Source organism: Oncorhynchus clarkii, chromosome 20, assembly GCF_045791955.1.
Source record: "Oncorhynchus clarkii lewisi isolate Uvic-CL-2024 chromosome 20, UVic_Ocla_1.0, whole genome shotgun sequence".
Taxonomy (NCBI): Eukaryota; Metazoa; Chordata; class Actinopteri; order Salmoniformes; family Salmonidae; genus Oncorhynchus; species Oncorhynchus clarkii.
The window spans coordinates 57946703-57971761 of NC_092166.1; the positions used below are offsets into that span (position 1 = coordinate 57946703).

General features: G+C 41.8%; 1 protein-coding gene across 1 annotated transcript in view; it reads right to left on the reverse strand.

Moving 5' to 3' along the window:
* LOC139376583 (protocadherin-15-like) overlaps window positions 1–24181 on the reverse strand; it is a 185551-nt gene extending 161370 nt beyond the window's left edge. Inside the window, exons 1-4 of the mRNA XM_071119336.1 lie at window positions 24097–24181; window positions 15900–16017; window positions 10732–10746; window positions 9339–9404 (exon numbers count right to left, since the gene is read on the reverse strand). Coding sequence (XP_070975437.1) covers window positions 9339–9404; window positions 10732–10746; window positions 15900–15990 — 172 coding nt within the window. The 5' untranslated portion in view covers window positions 15991–16017; window positions 24097–24181. The remainder of the gene's footprint in view (window positions 1–9338; window positions 9405–10731; window positions 10747–15899; window positions 16018–24096) is intronic.
* Between the last annotated feature and the right edge of the window lie 878 nt (window positions 24182–25059).

Consider the following 25059-nt stretch of genomic DNA (forward strand, 5'->3'; position numbering starts at 1 on the left):
ACTCGGCAAACCTGATCCAATGACCTGTAATCTCTTTTCCTTCTGTGAGGGTTATCCCACTCCCCGACGTACCGAAATCACAAACCTTGTTTTGCCTCTTGACGCACATCAGCATTTGTTGTGATACCGTCAAGGCGAAGACAAACGTGCACGCGTTGTTCGTTTCTACATACACCGTGGTGATGAACAGTTCTCAAAAGAAGAACACAGTACAGCAGATTCCCAGTCTGATGCACGTGGCAAAAGCAAAATACATACAAATACATTGTTTTTAGCGTGTAAATGTATTTTATGTTGCGTATGACGTCTGAGGATCATTGATGAGATATCAACCGTGTTATACATAGGCTTAATACCGTATGACAATTATAAATCAAGGTTATACTTTATACAGGTAAAATGTTTTATTTAAAAGAGGGAGAACTTTTGCTTCACATATTTTCCCTTCAATTGAATCCAAGGAAATATATGTTTTTGGCCATTGACAATGATAATAAATAGTCTATTTCGCCCTGACATTACTTGACAAGTCAGCAACTCTGGCCCGGAGGAGTCTGAAGATTAATATTACATGAGTAAAATCAAAATGGGCGTATCAGGGGTGAGGGGGGGATAGATTTCCTGCAAGATGTACTGGTTGATTAAATAAGCTCTTCACAAAACATTAGGGAGGGAGCGAGTCAACGTGACCAATGGTGACCGACACAGTACAGCCTTGTACATCGTCTTCATCTCCAAGGCTCCATCTGCTTCTAGAAATAAATGGTGCTTTGTGGGATGTGGGACCAGACACGCTAGAGTACATGTATGAGGTAATGATCCGTGTCCGGGGGCAATGTCAGTTTGTGATATTTTCTACCATCACCATGAAGCCTAAAGACATTTTTCACTTTCAAAACCCCTAACCTGAGGACAATTGGACATGGTCCCCATAAACTGGCCTAAAGTTTTAAATATTTTACCCTCTGCTGCAACTACTAGTACTACAGTCCTTAAAGGACCTGACCACTACCATTCCACGAGCCTGGGACTACTTTGGTCTAATCAAGAAACATAGTCCAAGGCTCTAGCTAGGTCTCATAGAACAGTGAGCACAATGCCGATCTGCCGGTCTACCTTTCCAGAATGAAATAGAGCAGTGGCTGGCAGAGAGTCCTAATGCAAACCCCAACGCAGTCTGGGAAGAAAGGGGACACAGGCAGCAACAACACAGGTTCTCAATCACTGAATGATAGCACTTCTCATAAACAGTACAGACCTGGGTAAAGATGCTTATCCTCCCTGAGTGGCAGGTGATCGGGACAAAAGGGTTTTAGGGTAATGTTTCATGTTATGTATTACTGTAAAGATATGTATTGCTCGAATCCGACTGGAACGGCATAACTGGTATTGCATAACCAACTTCAAAATATTTCCAAAATGTTACAGTTGCCACATTATAGGGATAATAAAATACGAGGGGAGTTAAGAGGTGAGGAAGTAACCAGGAGAAGAAGGAAGTGTAAAAAATATTACAATTTGAGGTGAGAAAAGAGTGGCCCGTTCAGAAGCTAACCAGGACTGGTTGTCCTCCATTCCATCTCCTCCTTCCCCATTTCAATAGTCCAGTCCTGGTCATCTTTTCTGCCTGATACCTATCCCTTAGCATGGTGTACTGTATGTAATCGCATGGAGTTTTAAAAATGGCATCGAGATCTGGTACCAGACTACCTATGCCCTGCCTCCTTTGACTCTGTCCCTCTCAGAAGCTCCCCTTCACACTCAATACTGTCCTATTAGATCAATGACCCCTGTCCTTCCTCGTGATGTCACACTTGATTCCTATCCCTCTCGTTACCTGACCCCGCCCCCTTCGTCACCTTTGTCTCCTGTGCTATTGGGTGTACACTCAGGAAGGGGACCTTGAAAATGACCCCAGGGTTGCTGATCTGCTAACCACCTCTCTCCTGCCTCATAGGCCATAGTGTGTGTGTGTGTGTGTGTGTGTGTGTGTGTGTGTGTGTGTGAGGGAGGGAGGGAGGGAATACCTCACTACTGCATGACCCTCAGGTGCACCTCCATCACACTCACTGGCCCCACACCTCAGATTCCATCATCCACACCTGACACTCGCCACTGTGCCTCGACATTAAAAGACCATAGGAGAGCAAAATTAATCTAGCAATGAACCCCATGTCACAGTGTCTATTGTTTTTATCCCAGTTGAATTTGCAGAGAAATAGAGAACAATTGTCAAAGTCTGCTAAGGTTATATCTTCAAATGACACTTTAGGTTTATATGACTTGGCAATCATACATAAAATTGTCCCTTTATAATAAAAAGTTGTCAGGGCTATAACTTTATTCATTTCCTATTAAATTACTTTCCAGCTGTCGGAACGGAGTGAAGTACACCTGAAAAAAACTCATGAATTTGCTGAGACAAGCCAAAGTTTTAAGGAAATGGGTTCACAAATTTACAGCTGACCTGATTTGCTTTCATTTTAGAGTGAAATCTTTACGGTGTCTGCAGAAAGGTCTATTCTCCAAATTCATCTCACAGAACAGTGATTTTGGCAACACTCCCTCTCGGTCTCTAGCTGGAAAAGGATGATTGAATATAACTTCGGGGAGAATGATAATATTGCTATGTTAATCTGTGTGATACACAGCACTTGGTTTGTGGTCCGTCACTGTTTTTCCAAAGCTTAGACGTGTTTCTTTATGCCTGCACAAGGAAGCAAACTCTCTGAAATTCAAAAGGGGGGCCCATGAAATCAATGTTATTGAATAAATAAATTGACTGTGGATCAGTGAACAACTACAAACATACTATATGAGAAATATCCTGGTGCCAATCTAAAATATATTTCGACAGCAATTGCTTCGGATAGGGCATGGCTTAAACTACATAACATGTGATTTCTTATGCTGAGGCATGGTTCATCCATTAAGTGAAGAGTTAAAGGCGCTTTCACGCAGTATGGGGTGAAAATCACAGGTAAATTACTGTTTCACGAGGAACAAATTCCCTTAAATCCTTTGACCTTGGAAAATATACAGTTGAACTAAAGAGCTTTTCAATGCAAACATTCTGACTCCTGCACAAAACCTCTCTCCCAAAAATAATTATGCTCGATTAAATGCATACTTTACAATGGAATGAAATTCATGCTCTACGAATACAAATTAGCCCTGGCTTTGATACTGCAAGTCAAATTAGAAAATTATTGTTGTCAATCCATAATGTGAAACCAGATGGAAAACTACTTAGGATGGTAGCGGACTATATTGCCACTCCTGTTATCTTTCATCTGTGCCTGGAGAAAGTGTTTGTCCTCAGACCTGGAGGGAAAATAGAGTAATTCCGCTACCCAAGAATGGTAAAGCGCCCTTTACTGGTTCGAACAGCCAACCAATCAGCAAACTTTTGGATTTTTGTTGTTGTTGATACAGTGCTGTTCCATGTGAACAAATTAACAATGTACTTTCAGCATGCTTATAGAGAAGGGCATTCAACATGTACTGCACTGACACAAATGACTGATGATTGGCTAAAATACATTTATAATAAAGAGGATTGTGGGAGTTATGGTTTTACTTAACGCAGAATTAAATATTATTGACCATAATCTGTTACTGGATAAACCTATGTGAAATGGCTTTACATCCTCTACCATAATCATGGGTTGAGAGCAATCTATCCAACAGAACACAGAGGGTTCTCTTTCATGGAAGCTTCTCCAATATAAAACATTAGTGTGGTGTTCCGCAAGGAAGCTGTCTCGGTCATTTACTGTTCTCTATTTTTACTAATGATCTACCACTAGCCTTTAACAAAGCCTGTATGTCTATGTACGCTGATGATTCAACATTATACCCATCAGCAACCACAGCAAGTGAAATCACAGCAACCCTAAACAAATAGTTGCAGTCAGTTTTAGAATGGGTGGCTAGTAATGAACTAGTCCTGAATATATCTAAAACTAAAAGCAGAGGTATGGAAGGGCTGTGTGTGGTAACGAGATACTCAGCATTTTTAAAACAACAAGTCTTGCAGGCTCTAGTTTGATCTAATCTTGTGCTGCAAAAAAGGACCTAGAAAAGCTGCATCTGGCCCAGAACAGAGCAGCACATCTAGCCCATCAATGCACACAGAGGACTAATGTCAACAGTAGGCATGTCAGTCGCTCTTGGCTCAAAGTAGAATAGAGATTGATTGCATCAATTCTTGTTTTTGTGAGAATGTACTGAAAATTCCAAATTGTCTGTGTAATCAACTTACATATAGCTCTGACAGGAAACATACAGTATTATATAGAGCCATGATTGAATGGAACTCCCTTCCATCTCATGTAGACAAGGGGCGGCAGGTAGCCTAGTGGTTAGAGCGGTAGTAGTGGTTTCTTTGCAGAAATTCGACCACGAAGGTCAGTTTCACGCAGTCTCCTCTGAACAGCTGATGTTGAGATGTGTCTGTTACTTTAACGCTATGAAGCCTTTATTTGGGCTGCACACCTGTTAATTGAAATGCATTCCAGGTGATGAAGCTGGTTGAGAGAATGCCAAGAGTGTGCAAAGCAGTCATCAAGGCAAAGGATGGCTATTTGAAGAATCTCAAATAGAAAATATATTTTGATTTGTTTAACACTTTTTTGTAAACTACATGATTCCATGTGTTATTTCATAGTTATGTCTTCACAATGTAGAAAATAGTAAAAAATAAAGAAAAACTATTGAATGAGTAGGTGTTCTAAAACTTTTAACTGGTATTGTGTAAATAAATAAATAAATCTCTCTCTCTATATATATAAACTCAGCAAAAAAAGAAACTTCCCTTTTGCAGGACCCTGTCTTTCAAAGATAATTCGTAAAAATCCAAATAACTTCACAGATCTTCACTGTAAAGGGTTTAAACACTGTTTCCCATGCTTGTTCAATGAACCATAAACAATTAATGAACATGCACCTGTGGAACGGTCGTTAAGACACTAAAAGCTAACAGACGGTAGGCAATTAAGGTCACAGTTATGAAAACTTAGGACCCTAGAGAGGCCTTTCTACTGACTCTGAAAAACACCAAAAGAAAGATGCCCAGGGTCCCTGCTCATCTGCGTGAACGTACCTTAGGCAGGCTGCAAGGAGGCATGAGGACTGCAGATGTGGCCAGGTCAATAAATTGCAATGTCCATACTGTGAGACGCCTAAGACAGCGCTACAGGACGGACAGCTGATCGTCCTCACAGTGGCAGACCACGTGTAACAGCACAGGATCGGTACATCCGAACATCACACCTGCGGCACAGGTACAGGATGGCAACAACTGCCCGAGTTACACCAGGAACGCACAATCCCTCTAGCAGTGCTCAGATTGTCCGCAATAGGCTGAGAGAGGCTGGACTGAGGGCTTGTAGGCCTGTTGTAAAGTAGGTCCTCACCAGACATCACCGGAAACAACGTTGCCTATGGACACAAAGCCACCGTCATTGGACCAGACAGGACTGGCAAAAAGTGCTCTTCACTGACGAGTCGCGGTTTTGTCTCACCAGGGGTGATGGTTGAGTTTATGGTCAAAGGAATGAGTGCTACACCGAGGCCTGTACTCTGGAGCGGGATCAATTTGGAGGTGGAGGGTCGTCATGGTCTGGGGGGGTGTGTCACAGCATCATCGGACTGAGCTTGTCATTGCAGGCGATCTCAATGCTGTGCGTTACAGGAAAGACATCCTCCTCCCTCATGTGGTACCCTCCCTGCAGGCTCATCCTGACATGACCCACCAGCATGACAATGCCACCAGCCATACTGCTCGTTCTGTGCGTGATTTCCTGCAAGACAGGAATGTCAGTGTTCTGCCATGGCCAGTGAAGAGCCCGGATCTCAATCCCATTGAGCACATCTGTTGGATCGGAGGGTGAGGACTAGGGCCATTCCCCCCAGAAATGTCCGGGAACTTGCAGGTGACTTGGTAGAAGAGTGGGGTAACATCTCACAGCAAGAACTGGAAAATGTGTTGCAGTCCATGAGGAGGAGATGCACTGCAGTACTTAATGCAGCTGGTGGCCACACCAGACACTGACTGTTACTTTTGATTTTGACCCCCCTTTGTTCAGGGACACATTATTCCATTTCTGTTCACGTCTGTGTAACGATTGTCTTCTTCTTCTGATGAGGAATAGGATGGATCGGACCAATGCGCAGGGTGGTAAGTGTTCATGTTATATTTATTAGAACAGAAACACTAAACAAAATAACAAATAGAGTGAAACGAAAACGAAACAGTCCTGTAAGGTGCAGCAACACAAAACAGAAAACAACTACCACCACCCAGTGGGAAAACAGGCTGCCTAAGTATGGTTCTCAATCAGAGACAACGATTGACAGCTGCCTCTGATTGGGAACCATACCCGGCCAAAACCAGAAATACAAAACATAGAATACCCACCCCAACTCACGCCTTGACCAAACTAAAATAGAGACATAAAAAAGGAACTAAGGTCAGGACGTAACAGTCTGTGGAACTTGTTCAGTTTATGTATCAGTTGTTGAATCTTATGTTCATACAAATATTTACACATGTTAAGTTTGCTGAAAATAAATACAGTTGACAGTGAGAGGATGTTTAGATTATATACAGTACCAGTCAAAAGTTTGGACACACCTACTCATTCAAGGGTTTTGCTTTATTATGACTGTTTTCAACATTGTAGAATAATAGTGACATCATCAAAACTATGAAATAACACACAAGGAATCATGTAGTAACCAAAAAATTGTTAAACAAATCAAATATATTTTAGATTCTTCAAAGTAGCCAACTTTTGCATTGATGACAGCTTTGCACACTCTTGGCATTCTCTCAACCAGCTTCATGAGGAAATGGATTGCTTTAACAGACAGTGAGTCACGTGGCCGTGGCTTCTATATCAAGCTGGCAGACAGGCATTGAGGTATTCAGTTTCTGCCCAATTGAACGTTTCCCGAGAACGGTTGGAATTTTTTGGGGGTTCCAACCCCCGACTCTAACCAGCACCACCACCTTGGGGAGCTGTAGACAGTCCTGGTGACAAGGTGAGGGGAGCTGTCTGATGATACTGGGGTATTTCTGAATACTAACGGTATGATTAATACAGTTTAAAACTTCTTAGGGATAGGGGCCAGTATTTTCACGTCTGGATGAACAGCATGCCCAAAGTAAACTGCCTGTTACTCAGGCCCAGAAGCTAGGATATGCATATAATTGGATAGAAAACACTCTAAAGTTTCTAAAACTGCTAAAATAATGTCTGTGAGTATAACATAACTGATTTGGCAGGCGAAACCCCAAGGACAAACCATCCAGGGGGAAATTTGTTTGAGGTCATAGTATTTCCCATTGGTTTTCTATTGAAAGCCCTATTTAATAGGAACCAGTTGCAGTTCCTATGGCTTCCACTAGATGTCAACAGTCTTTAGAAATTGGTTGATGTTTTTCTTTTGAGAAATGAAGAAGTACGGCTGTTCTTTGTGAGTGTCACAGATGGATTCTACTGTTTGGTGTGCGTGAACTGGAATGCGCTTCACGTTGTTTTTATCCGGTATTGAATACAGTATATACGATTATTTACGTTTTAGGATACCTTAGGTTGGATTAGGAAACGTTGTTTGAAATGTTTGGACCAAGTTTACAGGTAACTTATTAGAAATGTTGTAGTCATGTTGGGCGAGTTAGAACCGGTGTATTTCTGAATCAAACGCGCCAAATAAATGGACATTTTGGGGATATAAAGAAGGACATTATCAAACAAAAAGGACCATTTGTGATGTTTCTGGGACATTTTGGAGTGCCAACAGAAGAAGATCTTCAAAGGTAAGGCATTTATTATATCTGACTTTTCTGTCGCCACCTGCCTGGTTGAAAATTATTTTCATTTGTTTGAATGCGGGGCGCTGTCCTCAGATAATCTCATGGTTTGCTTTCGCTGTAAAGCCTTTTTGAAATCTGACACTGCGGCTGGATTAACAAGAAGTTAACCTTTATTTTGATGTACTACACTTATATTTTCGGTTATCTTGAAAATTGATATTTCTGTAGTTTGAATTTGGCGCTCTGCAATCTCACTGGATGTTGTCAAATCTATCCCGCTAACGGGATTGGCGCGGGAAGGAATCACTAACAGGTTAAAAATAGTTTTTTTTGTTGTTGAGCTGCTTAAGTTAAGTATAACTATAAAAAAATGAAAATGTGTAATAAATGATATGCATCTCAGAGCTCCAGCTATGCATTTGATTTGCTAACTTGGCTAGATGTCAAGATCAAGCTTCTTGGTTACAGCAGAGACATTCAATCCCCTTCTGGATCAAGATCCCTGTTGCCTAAATTATTTTGTGTGTTGAAATAGCGCCCCTTGTTTGCACTTCTGGTAATACCGTATACCCTGGTATCGTATAGAAACGGTATGATGGTACGAAAATCTGGATACCGCCCAACTCTACTGCTGATGTCCATTGCCAAGAAGCAGCAGTGTGGAAAAGCCTTGATGCTCATTAGGCAGTTGGTAGCTGAAACAACAGCCAGCCACTGACTTCCGCTTATACCTGTCAAAATGCATCAGTAATGTTCAAACGGAATTACAGGTAACAACGAAGCCCAGCCCGGGCCACCACACCGAATAGTGAGTCTGGAGAAAGAAGGGAAAGAGGGGAAGAAGGAGGGAGAACAGAGAGATCTATTACAGCGAGGGGCCCCTGGCTGTGCAGCATGCTGAACACCATCTGTGATGTGGCTGCCAGGGACCGGCCCAGCGTGTAACCATCAAGGGAGGTTTTAAGAGGGAGAGAAATATGGCCACAACAACGAACAGAAACAGCAGCTCCACTCATTAGTGCCTCCCTCCCTGGTGGGCACATTTAAATTCACCCATAAACTGGTAATGGCTTAGCCCTCAACTGAGGAAAACAATTAGGAAGTGGAGAATGCGGAGTTTAAGTGGTAAACACACACATGGTGAAAAACCTCCAGAACAAGAATTTTGTGAACTATCCATTTGTCTGTTTTATTACATGGGAAAAGGCAATGCTCTTTGAGGTGTGAGGACCTTTTCATTCCCTGCGACTCAACCAGGGTTTGTGATTATTTATGATCCCAGCTTCCGTTACATTTTAATAATTTAGAAGACGCTCTTAGGCAGAGCGACTAACAGGAGCAATTAGGGTTAAGTGCATTGCTCAAGGGCACATCGGCAGATTTGTCACTTCATCGGCGCAGGGATTCGAACCAGCAACCTTTTGGTTACTGGCCAAACGCTCTTAACCATTAGGTTAACTGCCACCTCTGACATTGGTGCATTGTTTCAACAATGCTGCATGTAAAGAATACATACCATTTGGGCTCTCTTCATCTATGGCAACAATTGTGGCAGGTGGTCCAGTCCTGGAGAGTTTGCATTCTGAAAAAAAAAAAAAAATTACATTAACCTGTAATCTCCTGTTACGCACCATTACAATTTACAGTCGTACTATGACTAGAAGCCACACAGGACGGAACATTGAATGGAACTAAGCTATATAGATGTACTGCCATGGGGGAGAATAGAGGGAGAATATGAGCAAAGTGCACAGTGGTAATGACATATGACTTCTTTATGAGCAGTATGAGGCTATTACCGGAGGGCTGGTGGGGGTAAATACACTTTTAGAAAAAAGGGTTCCAAAAGGGTTCTTTGTGGAGGGATAGCGTTCTACCAAGAACCGTTTTGATCTGAAGAACCTTTTTTGGAAGACAAGGGTTCTTTGTAAGGCAATGGGTTCTACCTAGAATCTTTAATATCCTAAGAACTGTTTTTGGAAGAAAGGGTTCTTTGATGATTCTTTGGAAGGCAAAAAGGGTTCTACATACATTATAACCATATATCATATTTCCTAGCATGCTCTATTTCAGGAGGATTTTCAGAATTGTTTGTTTTAATAGCTGTGTTTTGGCATGTTACATTGATTGATTGATACATGTTATGCTACACAAAGATAAATAGCATAGATTTTGCTAAACTAATCCAATCTGTTAGTAGTTGTACTCATTACTGAGATGGTTGTTCCAGTTTACATGATCGAGGTAGTTTCAGTATTCAATCTTCCCTAACTTGGCAGTCATTCTGAGTGCCGGTTGCGGGTGATATAAAATCCCACGTGTTGGATATCCTAACTCTGGCAAGATTCTAATAGGAATTAATTAAACACCACTTTGCAAGCCAGCATAATGTGACTTGCAGGCTTGATGTTGCCTGTAAACCAGGAGTTTGTTAACACCACTGTGTTATAACTAGGCCCTCAAACAAAGGCCTTATGATATATGTAATGTATTGTCATAAATAATTTAACTTGAAAGGCTAATAAGGCTGGAGGAGCTGTTCATCGAGGAAGAACCCTCCAAAGATATGTGTATTTTTAGAACCCTTCGTAGATGGTTCTAGGAAGAACCTTTAGATGATAAAATTGTTCTTGGTAGAACCCTTCATAGAGGGGTCTAGGCAGAACCTTTCATAAAGGGTTCTAGATAGAACCATATACAGGGGGTTCTATGAAGAACACTACATACAGGGTTCTAGGGAGAACCCTCTTCAAAGGGTTCTACCTAGCACCAAAAAGGGTTCCCCTATGGGGAGTAACCGAAGAACCCTATATGGTTCTACTGAGCACTTTTTTTCCCCTGAGAGTGACTGCTAGAGTCAGATCACAGAGAGACACAGGGAGAGACAGGGAAAAGATCCATCGTCTTACCATCATACTGCCAGTCTGGAGTCAAAGACAGTGTCATCAGCCAGAGAGCAGAATAGAATGAAGGAAAGAAAAAGACGAGCAGGGAGTCAGAGTTCCATAAGATACTTGAAAGAGAACAAAAAAAAAAATAGGTAAAAGTGAGGGAAGAAAAAGTATCAAAAGAAAAGTACAGAAACTTTGTAACTTTGAAACAGAGATGCGAAAGTTCACATTATAGTACATTATAGCACATTATAATCCACCACTTGCACCTCAAAACACAATCTCCACCGTCCTTCCTTTCCTTGCCAAGAGCTACAGAATCAGTTATAAATCAATTTATGATATAAGTGCAGGTGGACTTTGAGCAAGTAAACATAAATATCTCACCATCAAGCCCACTTTGACACCAGCCAGGCGACTAATTAAGCTATTACCTCAAAAACATTTCACCCCCTTAAATGTTTCCCCTTCGCAGATCAGTATGCGCCAACATTACCCACAACCCACTATGGTAGATTTACAGTCTAGCACAGAGCAGTGGGACGAGGCTGTGGTGGTGGAGAGGCATCTGAATAAAGTGCATCAGTGAGTAATTTGATGAACACCGTTCCTGGGTGGCAGGCTGGGAGAGATCTATTGCATCATGGGACTGCATTTGTTACGGGGGGGTGTCAGTCTCACCCCATCACTCCCAACCTCCCTGTATAAGACACACACCTTTACAAAATATGAATGGCTAGTTATGAGAAGACCGACAGCTCGGTATAAATCACACCGCGTCAACACAGTGTTGAATTCCCCCTGAAAGAAAGGGATGTGGTCACGGGGGAAATGGTTTCCTCAGGGAGGGTGCACTTGCTGGATTATTACTTTAAAGAATACAACTATTCATCTTCCCAACACAATAGCCGTTCGCAGACGGCGGCGGTGGTGGGTGAGCAGTGCCGCCAGTACGTTAACACTAGGAAACCATTGTTAACTGACAAGACATCAAAACGTTCCAGCTCCCATATAGACAGCTCCAAAACGATCTGGGACTTAAGTTCGCTCGATTATGTCGGTTTGTCGTATCTGGAGAATGGATGTATGGACAAGCAAGGGGCAGCACCAAATGAGAGATACGTTTAGAGTCCTTATGCTTTTAGGTCCTCGGTGTGGCTGGCCTTCATAAATGACTAATTACCCACCAGCTGACTAGAGTTAAATGAGTCACATGACATCAGAAAGGCTGTAACCCAACAACCCCCTGGCAACTGTGGCCCTCATATCAACGCCAGCTACTGTAATGCAACAACCGTTTCTGCGGGAGAACAAAAAGATAGTGTGACGTTGAAATATTCATGGAGGGGTGTTACTTCTATATACTAGTGTCTGTGATCGACTTTCCAGATTCCAAACAGGCACAAAGAATGTTTTGATCAATTGTTTGGGACTGTTCAATAGCCAACCGCCGCCTATAGACACAGTATCCAATTTCACCTACTGTTTGAAAGAAAATGTAACCAATATACCAGTTTCCACAAAGGCATGTATATTTTGAATGTGTAGGCCTACAGCTACGAACATCCTGATGCACACCGTGTACACTATCCAACGTCATGTTATTGCATATTGTAATATGATTGCTATTCATTAATACCAGAAAGTATATTTAACGTAGTGAGTAACAGGCGGACATTTCGAAACATCTCCTCAAATGCCATAGTGGGTAGCAAATGCCTCAATAAGCAGACATTCAGTAAGCACATTATCTATCCAATCATCCAATAACAAATCCACGACTTTGTACGGATGCCCAAAACTGTAAAAGTCAAAAGGAACAGTCCCCTAAAACCTGCTCCAGCCAAAAAAAGCCATCTCCAATAAACTGATAAGTGTACCTAAATCTAACAGTGAGAAATATACTTGTATTTGATTTGATGGATTCAGCCTTATTTGAAGCAACACCAGTTTGGACTTAAGGTTGGTGTTATTATAGCCATTGGGGTCAATACCTGACCAATGACACACTGCATTCAGGTGTTCTCTCTCCACAGATCATTGGTTCAAAGGAGACCACTAGGATTAGTATTCTATTTCAGAATAATGAGGGTGATGAGATCATTGGCTAACATCTGACCCTCTAATTGGTTAAACGGTTACATGTTTCTTTGACCCTGCAGGTGTATCATTCCTACCATAGAAATATAATTTACTAGAACAGATATCCCCATTTGAGTCAATGCACTGCAATTCTATTTCTATGCTCCCCCACACTTGTCCTGATATGGCACCAGAACATTGGCTGATGACAAAGTGGAGCGACGACGTGTGACAGTGAACTTTTGATGTTCAAAGAAAATCCCTGCATGTGCCCGCTCCTCTAACTGTGATAACCTGGATGAGAGATGCTGCTATGAGATTGGACCGACACCATCCAGAGTAAATCGCCACAGAAATCAATAGCCAGCTATAAGGAAGCTGCCTGCACAAACTCCAGGTCAGCGAGGTTAGATTTACTCCCAGGACGAGAGGCCATTCTAACCACGTTATTTCTCCTCAGCCCATTCAAGAGAAATACAATGTAAAGGGGAGTGGGTTGGTAACGAGTTGGGTTTTTTTTGTATGTGAGGTGAATTGGATACGAACAGAGTGTATGTGATATTGATAAATAATGATAAAACACAGAATGTGATGTCCATATAATATTTTTTTTAAACACGCGTAATAGAATCAATAACAAAAACAATTGCAGAGAGAACTTCACTAAACAATAAGCATTTCTACCATAGCATATGATTTTCTAATCAAAAACATCATGCAAAATATTAATGGATACAAAGAAATATTCAATATTCATTCCAGAATCCACTTACAGTCCACCGTTCCTGTACCATGAATAATTTCATACTTCACTAATGTTTCAGTTTGACTTTGAATTAAAACTCTCAATGGGGATAAACACGTTAGGATATGATATTCAGAGTTTGTCAAACCACCTTTTGAAGTCAAAGCGTCATGAGCACAACAGGTGGCAGTGCCTGACTTATTTTGGGCATTCATTTAGCCCGTGCACACCCACACACACACACACACACCACCACCCATCCCATTATCCATTTCCATGATCTCTAATGAAGCAGATAAAAAAACATGCAAATCCATTGATGAAAACATCAGGAGTCCAACACACACACACACACTCTCTCTCTCTCTCCAAAAAAGGAAACACACTGGGGGGGTTACAGTCAGTGTGGTGTCTGGATAAGAAAGAGAAACATACAGGCTGGTGCCCCAGTCTGAGCCAAACGGAGGCTGGCAATGCATGCTCCCCTGATAAAATGAGTTCTGGAAGTTCTGTCAATAATCTGATCTCCACCATCAAATAGTGTGCTACTGTGCTTGGCCTGAATAGTAAACTGGTGGGAACTCTGACAAACAAACCAAAATACAGGAATTGAAATAGATTTTGTTTTAACTCATGAACCTCAAAAAGAACTGAGGGGAGACACAACTAAAATATTGATGAGAATAGTGCTAATAAAACAAGTGAATGTCCTTGATAGTTTGCTGTGAAGTTAGTTTGTTTTTGTCATGCGATTTTAAATATGTAACTAGCTAAAGTAGTTCTATAGAACGATATATTATTCCTATGCACAGATTAGCTATACACTTATATTGATATGTACAGTATAGCCCAGAGGGGCGTGTGGCACATAACAGAGAGATAACTATCTGGATAAGTGTGTAGGTGTGAGTGGGACACTTTGCATGCCTGGGCACCTGAGTGGTGCTGCTTAGTGCTCAAGGGGAACCAACCTCCAGTCCCATTAATACACAGCGCTGGATCCATGGGATGAGCCCCATACTGAGACACATCCATACATAATGCAATGGAGAGGAATCCCACTCTGTCACCTAAGAGGATAAATTCAACTTTCTAACAGGAGAAATAGAAGAGAGAGAGAGAGAGAGAGAGAGAGAGAGAGAGAGAGAGAGAGACAGTGACAGAGAGGTAGGTAGAGAGAGAGAGAAAGAGGTAGGTAGAGAGAGGGAGAAAGAGGTAGGTAGAGAGAGGGAGCAAGAGGTAGGTAGAGAGAGAGAGGTAGAGAGAGGTAGATAGAGGAAGAGAGAGCGAGAGAGAGAGAGAGCAAAGAAGAGAGCACGGGCCAAAATTAGGACTGTCTTGTAGGTGACACTGATCACTGGCTTAAGATGGTATCTATTGCTCCATGGCAACCACAGGATGAGGATGCACTCATTTGTTTCTGCATTAGAGTTGCTTTGCCACAACACACTTGTCACTATTTTCTTGCATCCATCTCCTACAGTGACAAAGTGATATTTTGAAATTGGAATAGGAAGTACTTGACCACGAGTAATAATGTTATGTCACAATCTAGGCGTTCTGTTTGTCCCTACATGAATAGACAGACTAGAAACAATTTTCCAGCACTGATATGCAGCTTGATGATCATTCTAGTTAGAACAATACTAACTACAGCCTCAAAACCTTATGCCCTAATTAAGTCTAAATTGCACTGTACATCAGAAAGTGACTGATTTCTGAAGCAGAGGTGAAATTCACATTGGGCCAAGGTGAGAACAATTAATTAAAGTGTCAGTCATTCAATTGATCAATTTGATTGATTAAAAGTGTCCAACATTAGTGGCCCAACACGATAAATCAGTTTGAAATAGACATTTCCCTTTTTTCTTTTTTAAAAGGTCTCATTTTGAGCGGATTCAGACAGACGGATGAAGGAGCGTCAATAAATCAATAGTACATTTCTGAATATTCAACTCCATTCAAGGCACTGGTCAAATGTGGAGGCAGTAGCATCCGTGACTTCACTGACATCAACGTAAAATATGCTTCCATGAATCAAGTATCGCCACGTAAATCCAGAGGAATCTGTCAGGTTGAAAGTGAATCAACGAGCAAATGGCTGCAACTGAGCAGGAGTATAGAATCAGAGCTTATCAGAGGGTGGAGGCAGTTTTAACATATCAGTTGCGTTGAATCTGAGACCATTAATCAAATACAGTGGTACAAATGGTATAGAAATACAAAATGTTCATCAAGATAAACCCATTCAGTGTATTTTAGCATCTGGGTATTCTGAAACAAAAACAAACAGGCATATGTGGTTGTATATTCGCCTTGTTTGCATAGAATATAGGTACTTGAGGTGTGGAGGACTTACCATCTGTGTCTTGTGACAGGCAACACGTGGCTAACAGCAGAAGTCCTATCCATATTCCTAACCATTTGAAGTGCCATGACCTCATTTGCATTTTCGTCAAGCGTTACTGCGTGCCCACCTGGAGGGAGAGAGAGAAAAGAGAGGGATGAGAATGACCTTTTCTGTCGTGTATATCATAAGGGCCAGGGGTTGAGTTCAACAGCAAAAAACGACCCTTGGCCCTATTCACTAGATCTAAAAAGCTACATAGCCAGGTGATAATTAATAGCTGAACTCTTGTAGATCCAAACCTTGACATGAACATCCACAACACAAAGCAAACAGAAATTGTTATGGTATCTTTGTCACGGTATATAAAAAATAAAAAAAGTTACTTTTTCATCATTTTATCTCCTTACAACTCTCTACAACATTTGCCACCGTCTCTCAAGAATTCGGAAAAACCGAACCCGAACAGGTGAATTACAGGTATTCTGAAAGGAATCCGACACCGGGGCTTTATGAGTCAGTCCATTTCAAAGGAAATTTCCCATCCAATTTTACCTTTGGGAAATAGTCTTTTATCGAAGGGCTATGGGTGTCTTCTGTCAAATTCAGGTTCTCTCGTGTAATACCACCGGGGAGGAACTACATTTAACCTTGCCCTTTGAAGTAGACAGTGAAGTTGATAGGTGTTTTCCACCTGAGAGACACAGTCCACAATACAGTATAGCTTTGATGTTTCCTCCATCATGGATGCTCCGTGTCTTCAGTGGTAAACTTATTTTACTGTATGAAAACCAGGCTTTGCCAGTTATCCCTGCACTACTGATAATATACCACAAAAAAAATAAAAAGTTTTTGGGAAATATATTGAGCGGATAGTGAGATAATAATCTTGTGGTCGAAAATACATGAAATTGCTAAGATGCAGGAACTGTGAACTTATGACCTTGTGGATCTCACAGACGGTGCAGAATGCAATGTTTTGCATTATACTTCACGGAAAAGAATTTCACTGAAATGAAAAGACACAAAGCAATGAACAACGGAGAAACGCACTGGGTTGAAACACTGTTTCAACGGGAGATACTTTGGCAGAAAGTTTGAGTCCTGAGCTAAGGAAGAGATCCCAGACAGACAGAGACAGATCGTGACGGAGGCTTTCAAGCCAACCGATTCCTTTAACGTCAAGGCCCTCCTCTTTATGAACTGATCGCTCCACAGTCATGCAGGCTCACTGATCATTATGCACGGTCTTTGTTCCTCTCAACCAAGAACTTCTTTGGGAGAGACAAATACAAATGTAATCCACTCTATTGTCAGAGTGGATGCATCTTTTTCCCCGCTGTAGTTCTTTCCTCAGATTAAAAAGAGAAAAGACCACTGACAACCAAGACTCAAAAGCAAAATTAACACTAGTGTTTCAAAGCCTTAACGCCAAAATGTGCCTGGTTTTGTCACGTTTTCAGAGCTTTTAATCTACAAAAAGGTAAGACCATAGAGACAACGTTTTGAAAAACATACAGTAGCAGTCAAAAGTTTGGACACACCTTTGAATGAGTAGGTGGGTCCTAACTTTTGACTGGTGCTGTACATCCACACACACATACACTGAACAAGCGCACACATGCACACACGTACGCCCCCACACACACAAACACACACACAAGCATGCACATACGCCGACACACAAACGGCAAACATCTTTCCCAGTATTGATAGGTCTCAATAAACTAATGGCCCAAAACAGTTCCTTTCACTTCAGCATTAATCCCGGAGAGTAACCATGTGATTGGCTCAACCTTCCAGCAGCACAATCTCACAAAAAGGCTCAACTACCTTTTTCTTAATATTCTTTGAGAGGGAAAGCTAATATATTTTTGTAGATTAAAATGATTTTCCAATATTTTATAATGTGGAAAAAGTTGGCATCGGAAAAAACACTTATTATTTGCTCCCTGCTGGGGTTTCTCTTGAATAGGCTGTTGGTTCGTCCTGTAATATAAATGTCTATAAATTGGAGGAGGCCGGAAAGTAACATGGTACTAAAGTCACCAACGTGTATTGCCTCTCTAACAACAGTACTCAGAGGAGGAAGCTGAGAAAGCAGACAATGATTAGCTAGGTAATGGACCACGTTGAACTTGTTAACACTGTTAATCCATTTCTGTCACCAGTGTTTCACTAACTACGTGAGGAGACACGCCATTAGCCTGGCGCGCTACCTAACGGGAAACTACTCATTGGGAATAATGAAGCGGATAGGTTATGTGATGTGGCGGAACTAGAAATAACACTGAAGGATTACTCTTACCGGTAATTACTCCATCAGTAAAAATTGTCCATCTTTACTTTACATGTCAGTAAAAACTTGATAAACCTTTAAACATATTAGTCTGTCCAATAGCGCTCTGCTGTCTTGGAAAAGAGAATATGAAATATTTTGTCAACAAAAAGTTACATCTCATTACTGTATTGGACACTGTGTAATGGTCTTGTAATGGTCTTGCCCAGGGAACTGATATCTGTTAGGATGGTGACAGTTTCCCTCCATTATCCACAGTGAGAGGTGATCAGGTAGGCCTGGGTTGTAGTGGAGCTGCAGCCAGAGGAGATTGGCTGCAGGCTGCAGTCCTCAGTTGGCACTAATGCCCGTCACTAACACTAACACCGGAGCACCTTGATTTACTTCTGCTCATTACTCATGCAAGAGGGCATCTCTGAATCATCCACAACCCTCTGTTTGTCCTCCAATGAAGATCTCCAAGCTCTGCTAAAGCTACTGAAGCCTAAGTGATGAGACAAAGAATGCAAAATGAAGGCATGTAAAAATATGAATAATTGATTAGATTCGGGTATATTATTTGTTAAATTCTTTGAGTGTTTTTCCCTTATCAAAAAAGCTGTGAATGACTCATGTAGTTGTTCAGGGATGAATAAGGGAAACAAATTAATATAATTAAGTGCATTATAATCCAGATTGCCACAAATTAATGCTCTGACTGGAGTGCTTTGTGTTAATCATAATGAAAAACATTTTATGATGCAAAGTAAAGTGGGCCTGCATGCCCTGTGCATCCCCAAACATCCATACAGTACCTCTCTAGGCTTATTCTCATACTTGCAAGTGTTGTTGAGCATAATGTCCTCGACACTGTGCTTGTGCTATTTGTTCTACACCACATGTAAGTAAACTAAAGTATGCCAATGGATATCATTAGACTACCCTTTTGGGTAGGGGGCAGTATTTTCACGTCCGGATGAAAAGCGTGCCCAAAGTAAACTGCCTGTTACTCAGGCCCAGAAGCTAGGATATGCATATAATTGGTAGATTTGAATAGAAAACACTCTAAAATGATGTCTGTGAGTATAACAGAACTGATATGGCAGGCAAAACCCCGAGGACAAACCATCCAGGGAAAACAAATATTCAGCCTACCACTGTTTTCAATGGCAATCACTTTTATTATAAGGCAAAATCCTCCCAGATTGCAGTTCCTAGGGCTTGCACTAGATGTCAGTCTTTAGAAAGAGTTTCATGCTGGTTTTTGGAAAAATGAGCCAGAAATTGTAGTTTTTCTAGGTGGCTCCCATTTTGGCTGTAGTGTTTCCAAGCGCGTGGAAGAGAGCGCGTTCTTTGGTATTTTTCTCCGGTAAAGACAATAACGATTCTGCGTCTTAAATTGTATCGTTTATTTACATATAAGGATACCTAAGGTTAGATTGTAAACATTGTTTGACTTGCTTGGAAAAGTTTATTAGTAACGTTTGGGATTCATTTTGTATGCATTTTGATGGAGGGAAACTGGGTGGATTATTGACTGAAGCACGCCAGCTAAATTGAGTTTTTATGGACATAAAGGACATTATCGAACAAAAGGACCATTTGTGATGCATCTGGGACATTTTGGAGTGCCAACAGAAGAACATCAAAAGGTAAGGCATTTTTTATAATCGCTATTTCTGACTTCTGTGGCGCACCTGCCTGGTTGAAATGTGTTTTTCATGCTTTTGTACGCGGGGCGCTGTCCTCAGATAACCGCATGGTGTGCTTTCGCCGTAAAGCCTTTTTGAAATCTGACACAGCGGCTGGATTAACAAGAAGTTAAGCTTTATTTTGATGTATTACACTTGGGATTTAATGAAAGTTAAATATTTATAATTCTAAAGTTTGAATTTCGCACTCTGCAATTTCACCGGATGTTGGTCAGATGGGACACTACTGTCCATAAGAAGTTAATGTAGCACTGCAGAGGGCTGCAGAACAATAAATGGCAGCCCTGAAGGTATTCCAGTACTATTCAGCACCATGGACCGCAATCCTAATAGCACCAGTACTATTCAACACCATGGACCGCAATCCTAATAGCACCAGCACTATTCAGCACCAAGGACCGCATATTCCCAGGTCCCAGTATTACCAGTAATGTTCAGAACCATGGACAGCAGCCACAATATCACCAATATAATTTATAGAGATCTCGTCTTTGTATCTGTGCCATTATAGCTCTATTTGTCACATGCTTCATAAACATCAGGTGTGGACTAAAAGTGAAATGTTTACTTTTTTACTTTCACGGGTCCTTTTCCAACAATGCAGAGTTAAAGATAAGCATATTTTGTTGACTTGCAGCCAGTCAAAATGCTCTCAATGGTGCTGCTGTAAAACTTTTTGAGGATCCGAGGGACCATGCCAAATCTTTTCAGCCTCCTGAAGGAGAAGAGGTGCTGTCGTGCCCTCTTAAAAACTGTGTGGGTGTGTGTGGACCATGTTAATTTCTAGGTGAGAAATTTGAAGCTCTCAACCCGCTCCACTAAAGCCCTATTGATCTGGATGGGGGCATGCTCGCCCCTCCGTTTCTTGTAATCCACGATCAACTCCTTTGTCTTGCTGATGTTGAGGGAGAGATTGTTGTCCTCTGACCTCCTCCCTATAGGCATCCTCATTGTCGTTGGTAATCAGTCCTACCGGTCGCGCCGTCAAACTTGCAAAAGTTGTCGATTGTGAGTCGTGGGTGAACAAGGAGTACAAGAGGGGACTAAGCACACACCCCTGAGGGGCCCCGTGTTGATGGTCAGTGTGGTTGATGTGTTGTTGCCTACCCTCAAAAGTCAGTGAAGACACTTGCCAGCTGGTCAGCACATGCTCCGAGGACGTGCCCTGGTATTCCATCTTGCCCCACGGCCTTGCGAATGTTAACTTCTTTAACCTTTTCACACGTACCAACAAATGGGTGTGATCATTCGATAGTGGTCCCTGTTGCGTACGATCAAACCAGTGTGATTAGGACGCTTGATTAGAATGCTTATTTAGAAAGTACATTTTCGATTGACCCAACAGTCAGCATTTGAGCTAGCCACACTGTTTTTTATTCACAGAAACACTGCGGTGCAGTGCCTTAGAACGCTGCACCACTCGGGGGTCCCCACAAATGGATTTTATCAAACAATTGGTCCCCCCAAAAATGCGTCCCTCCGCTGAATTTCAAAATCCCGATGTGACCCCTGAGCCAAAAAGTTTGCCCACCCCTGATCTATATGATAGCACCATTACTAGTCAACACCATGTACCATAATAGCAGCCTCAGTAGCACCAGTATATCTCCAGTACTATTCAGCACCATGGAAGGCAGCACTAATTGCACCAGTGCTATTCAGCACCATGGACGGAAGCCCTAATTGCACCAGTGCTATTCAGCACCATGGACGGCAGCCCCATTAGCACCAGTCTATTCAGCACCTTGGACAGCTGTCCCATTACCGCCATCCCTTTAGGCACCATTGACAGTACCCTCCACTATGTTTTCAGCATCACGTGCAGAGTCGGCTGGTCAGACAAAGTTTGGCAGTTTGATCACTTAAAAAATATAGATTGTTTTAGATGGGTGTCCTACTAACAGACTTTTTCTAAGCAGAGGAAGAAAAAAATCTGTGAGCCCGCCATCATATAAAACAACTTTCAAAGCTGACTGCTTCCAGAAGAACATTTGGTTATTTTGGTGTGTTTTAAGAAAAGGGGCTCTCAATAATAAAGTCAAAGAAAAACTCATAAAGTGAGGAGGAGACAAAGACAAAAGCCTCGACTGAGTTTAGGAGCACTTTAAAACAGAAACAGACTCTCATTCACATGCTCTGTTTGAAGGTCTAGCGTTCAACCTCCATGATAGAGGTCAAACCTCGCCGTCAAGTGTTCTGTTCTCCCCTTCCGTCCTCTGGATGGAAGTGAACTGACTCCATGCAGGCTTGGGGAGAATGGAGACAGACCGAGACAGCAAAGACTGTTTGTTTTAAATTACAAGCTTATTCAATGAATACCCGCTTTCATTCTTTTCTCCCTGTTCTGTTCACTGCTACTGGCTACAGATTGGTCTAGGTGGCAATGATGGATGGATGCGACAAACATCCCTGGACAGCTAATTAAAGAAACCTCATTTGATAAGGGGGCTCCAGACTTAAGCATTAAATGCAAGGCCTGAAAGCAGGCTGAATCCAATTACCCATTGTCCTTAATGGCAGAGAGAGAAAGCTTATAACAAGCCATTGGCAACCAGTCTGACTGTGTATGATCCAAAAATGAATTTTAAGGCTTTTAAAAATATTTAGTAATTTAATCTAAAATTAAAAATGGATACAGTCAAGTGCTGAACTGCTGTACAATTCACTCGTTCTCTATAGTACTGGATACAAACATACAACTGAATGAGAGACAGAAATGCAATTCAACGAGTATCAGGAAACAGTTAAATGCTAAGAGCGGCTTGTTGACCCTGACCAGGAAGTGTCCTGACTTTTTGACTCACTGACTCACTGAGATCAGTGATGAGCCCATGGCAATGTGTACACATCTGAAATGGTAAACACGATGACCTGGCTAAACATCAGAAGTGAATTTGATGTTACCATTTTTATCTTACACTTGGAGAAGGTTACCATCACTAACAGCCCAGAGGTTAGGCGTAAGAAACTGGAGAACTCTTGTAGTTCAGCATGTGGGCCATTGATAACAGAAGTTTGAACCCAATTGTTTTTGTACCTCAATGGATGAGGTCTACTACTGGGCTGTGTGTGCAGGCTGACACTTGAGGTCATATGAGCTAATCTGACACTGATATATCCATAACATACAGTTAGGTACACAACTTATGTCGGCTAATCATGAGTTCACTCATATTAATACTGACATTATGCATACAGTAGCTAGAGGGTGTTATGGACTGGAAAATGAGGCTAGTCTAAAAAAAAAATGCACATAAACTCATAAATGTTCATGTAAATCCAGGTACTGTGAGCCTAAAGAGAAAGTCTTCCTTGTCCACAGGGCTTGGTTTAACCGGATATGGTAGATATTGCAGATGGTACGGCGGGAAGGGTCACTGCACCCGTTCCTTTTGAACTGCTTTTGACGAAAGTCTGACATAATGCTACATAATAAGGCATCGGCGCCGAATATTTGATTCTTTCTACGAACACTGGGAAAATGCTGCAGGGAGAATATTCATATTCCTCATAAGACATCCAAATGTGAGTGTCTTTATTATCTTGCTCCTGCTAAAAACAGACACCGAATTCGGGAAGCATTGGCAATTAAACGTTGCCTTTTTTATTGTTTTTAATGCTGTAGGCTACCCCTATTTTTCAAATACCAGTTTGGGACACTTTCGTTTGCAGTTAGGCTACTTTTATTTTACATCTACAAAGACAAGGCAACAGATTGTTAAGAATGTTCACAGTAATTGGATGACCCGTTGCATAATCCTACGTGCTCGATGTACGACGGGATAGTGTAAATGTAAGCTTGATATAGAGAACTACAGTATTGTAAAGCTTTCATTCACGCCAGTGTTGTTGAAAAAAATGTCAGATTTCATATAGTTCTGCAGGTATGGGATAACTACATTCACGTAGCATAAATGGGGTCGTGTCGAGGATAACCGGCTACACGTTTGTATGTGTTCTATAACGCGCTAACAGTATCCCCAGCAAGTAATAACTAGGTCATATCGCAAAGAATCGTTCACCCAGGATGACCAATCTATGAATTTGACAAATAGTGACAACCAGTCTGTGAGATAAAATACACTGGCTTCAGTAGGACGGTGCAATAGACGACTGGTACATCATTCCGTAAGACCCTACGAACGCATGTTTTTCAAAACAGTTGTTTTTCAAAACATGTTTTTCCTTCTCAAACAGTAATTGGCAGAAAAGGTCTTACCATATTAGCTCTAAAGCCATGTACATTCCGTTCAGATAGTGCTTCTTAGGGCAAAGCGCATCCCTGAACATCATCAGGAATTCTGCCACCCTCTGTCTTCTTTGCTTTCCCGCTCCCCGTTCTAGAGTGACTTTCAGAACCAGAAATCACACACGCCTCCAACGAGAAATGGCAAAGTAGACAGTGTGGAATTTGCTCGTATGACTTTATACTTTTTACTATTTGAGCGCCTAAACAGTATTCCCCTTGCGGTGCTCTGTATTAATCTGAGTGTCGCTGCTAAGAGAGCAAATGTCCCTTGGAGCCATGCATTCACACCAGCACTAGAACGCCGTAATCTAATTAGCACACAAAAGGCACACTTAGATTATATGCGCAGAATACGGTACATGCGCCCCGCTGCGGACAGCGCACTATGGGCAGACCAGACAGAGAATTCCACACAAGCTACAACCAAGCATGGGCTGTGTTGTAAACCCAATTAAATGAACTAATGACTCCTCAACGTGTTTCATGTTTTTGTAATGCCAAGAGACCGTTGACTGTTGTGTGGGTGCAATACTGTAGCCTACACCTATGGGCTACGCTTGCCAAATTGCGTGTGGGGGGGGGGGGGGGGGGGGGGGTGCAGTGCAATTATAGCTCAGTGGCTTTACCTATCTGTCCATCTGTTCAGTGAGTAGGATTACTTCAAATTCTGTTGCGCCAGGGTATTCAGAAATACAAGGACCAGTAGTAGTAGTAAGCGGCCCTCAAATCGACTGTGATAAAGTCGAGCAGTGAAACAAAGGTGATGTATTTCCTTTGTGTGAATGATGTAGAAACTGATGGACAGCATTATGTGGGGGGGTGGGGGGGAGCATGGTTGGTATTCATTTCAAATGACACTTAAAATGTAGGATGTCTCAGTCACAAGGCAATATAAAAAATAAGATAATGCAGTCTGTGGTGAAATAGTAGTCC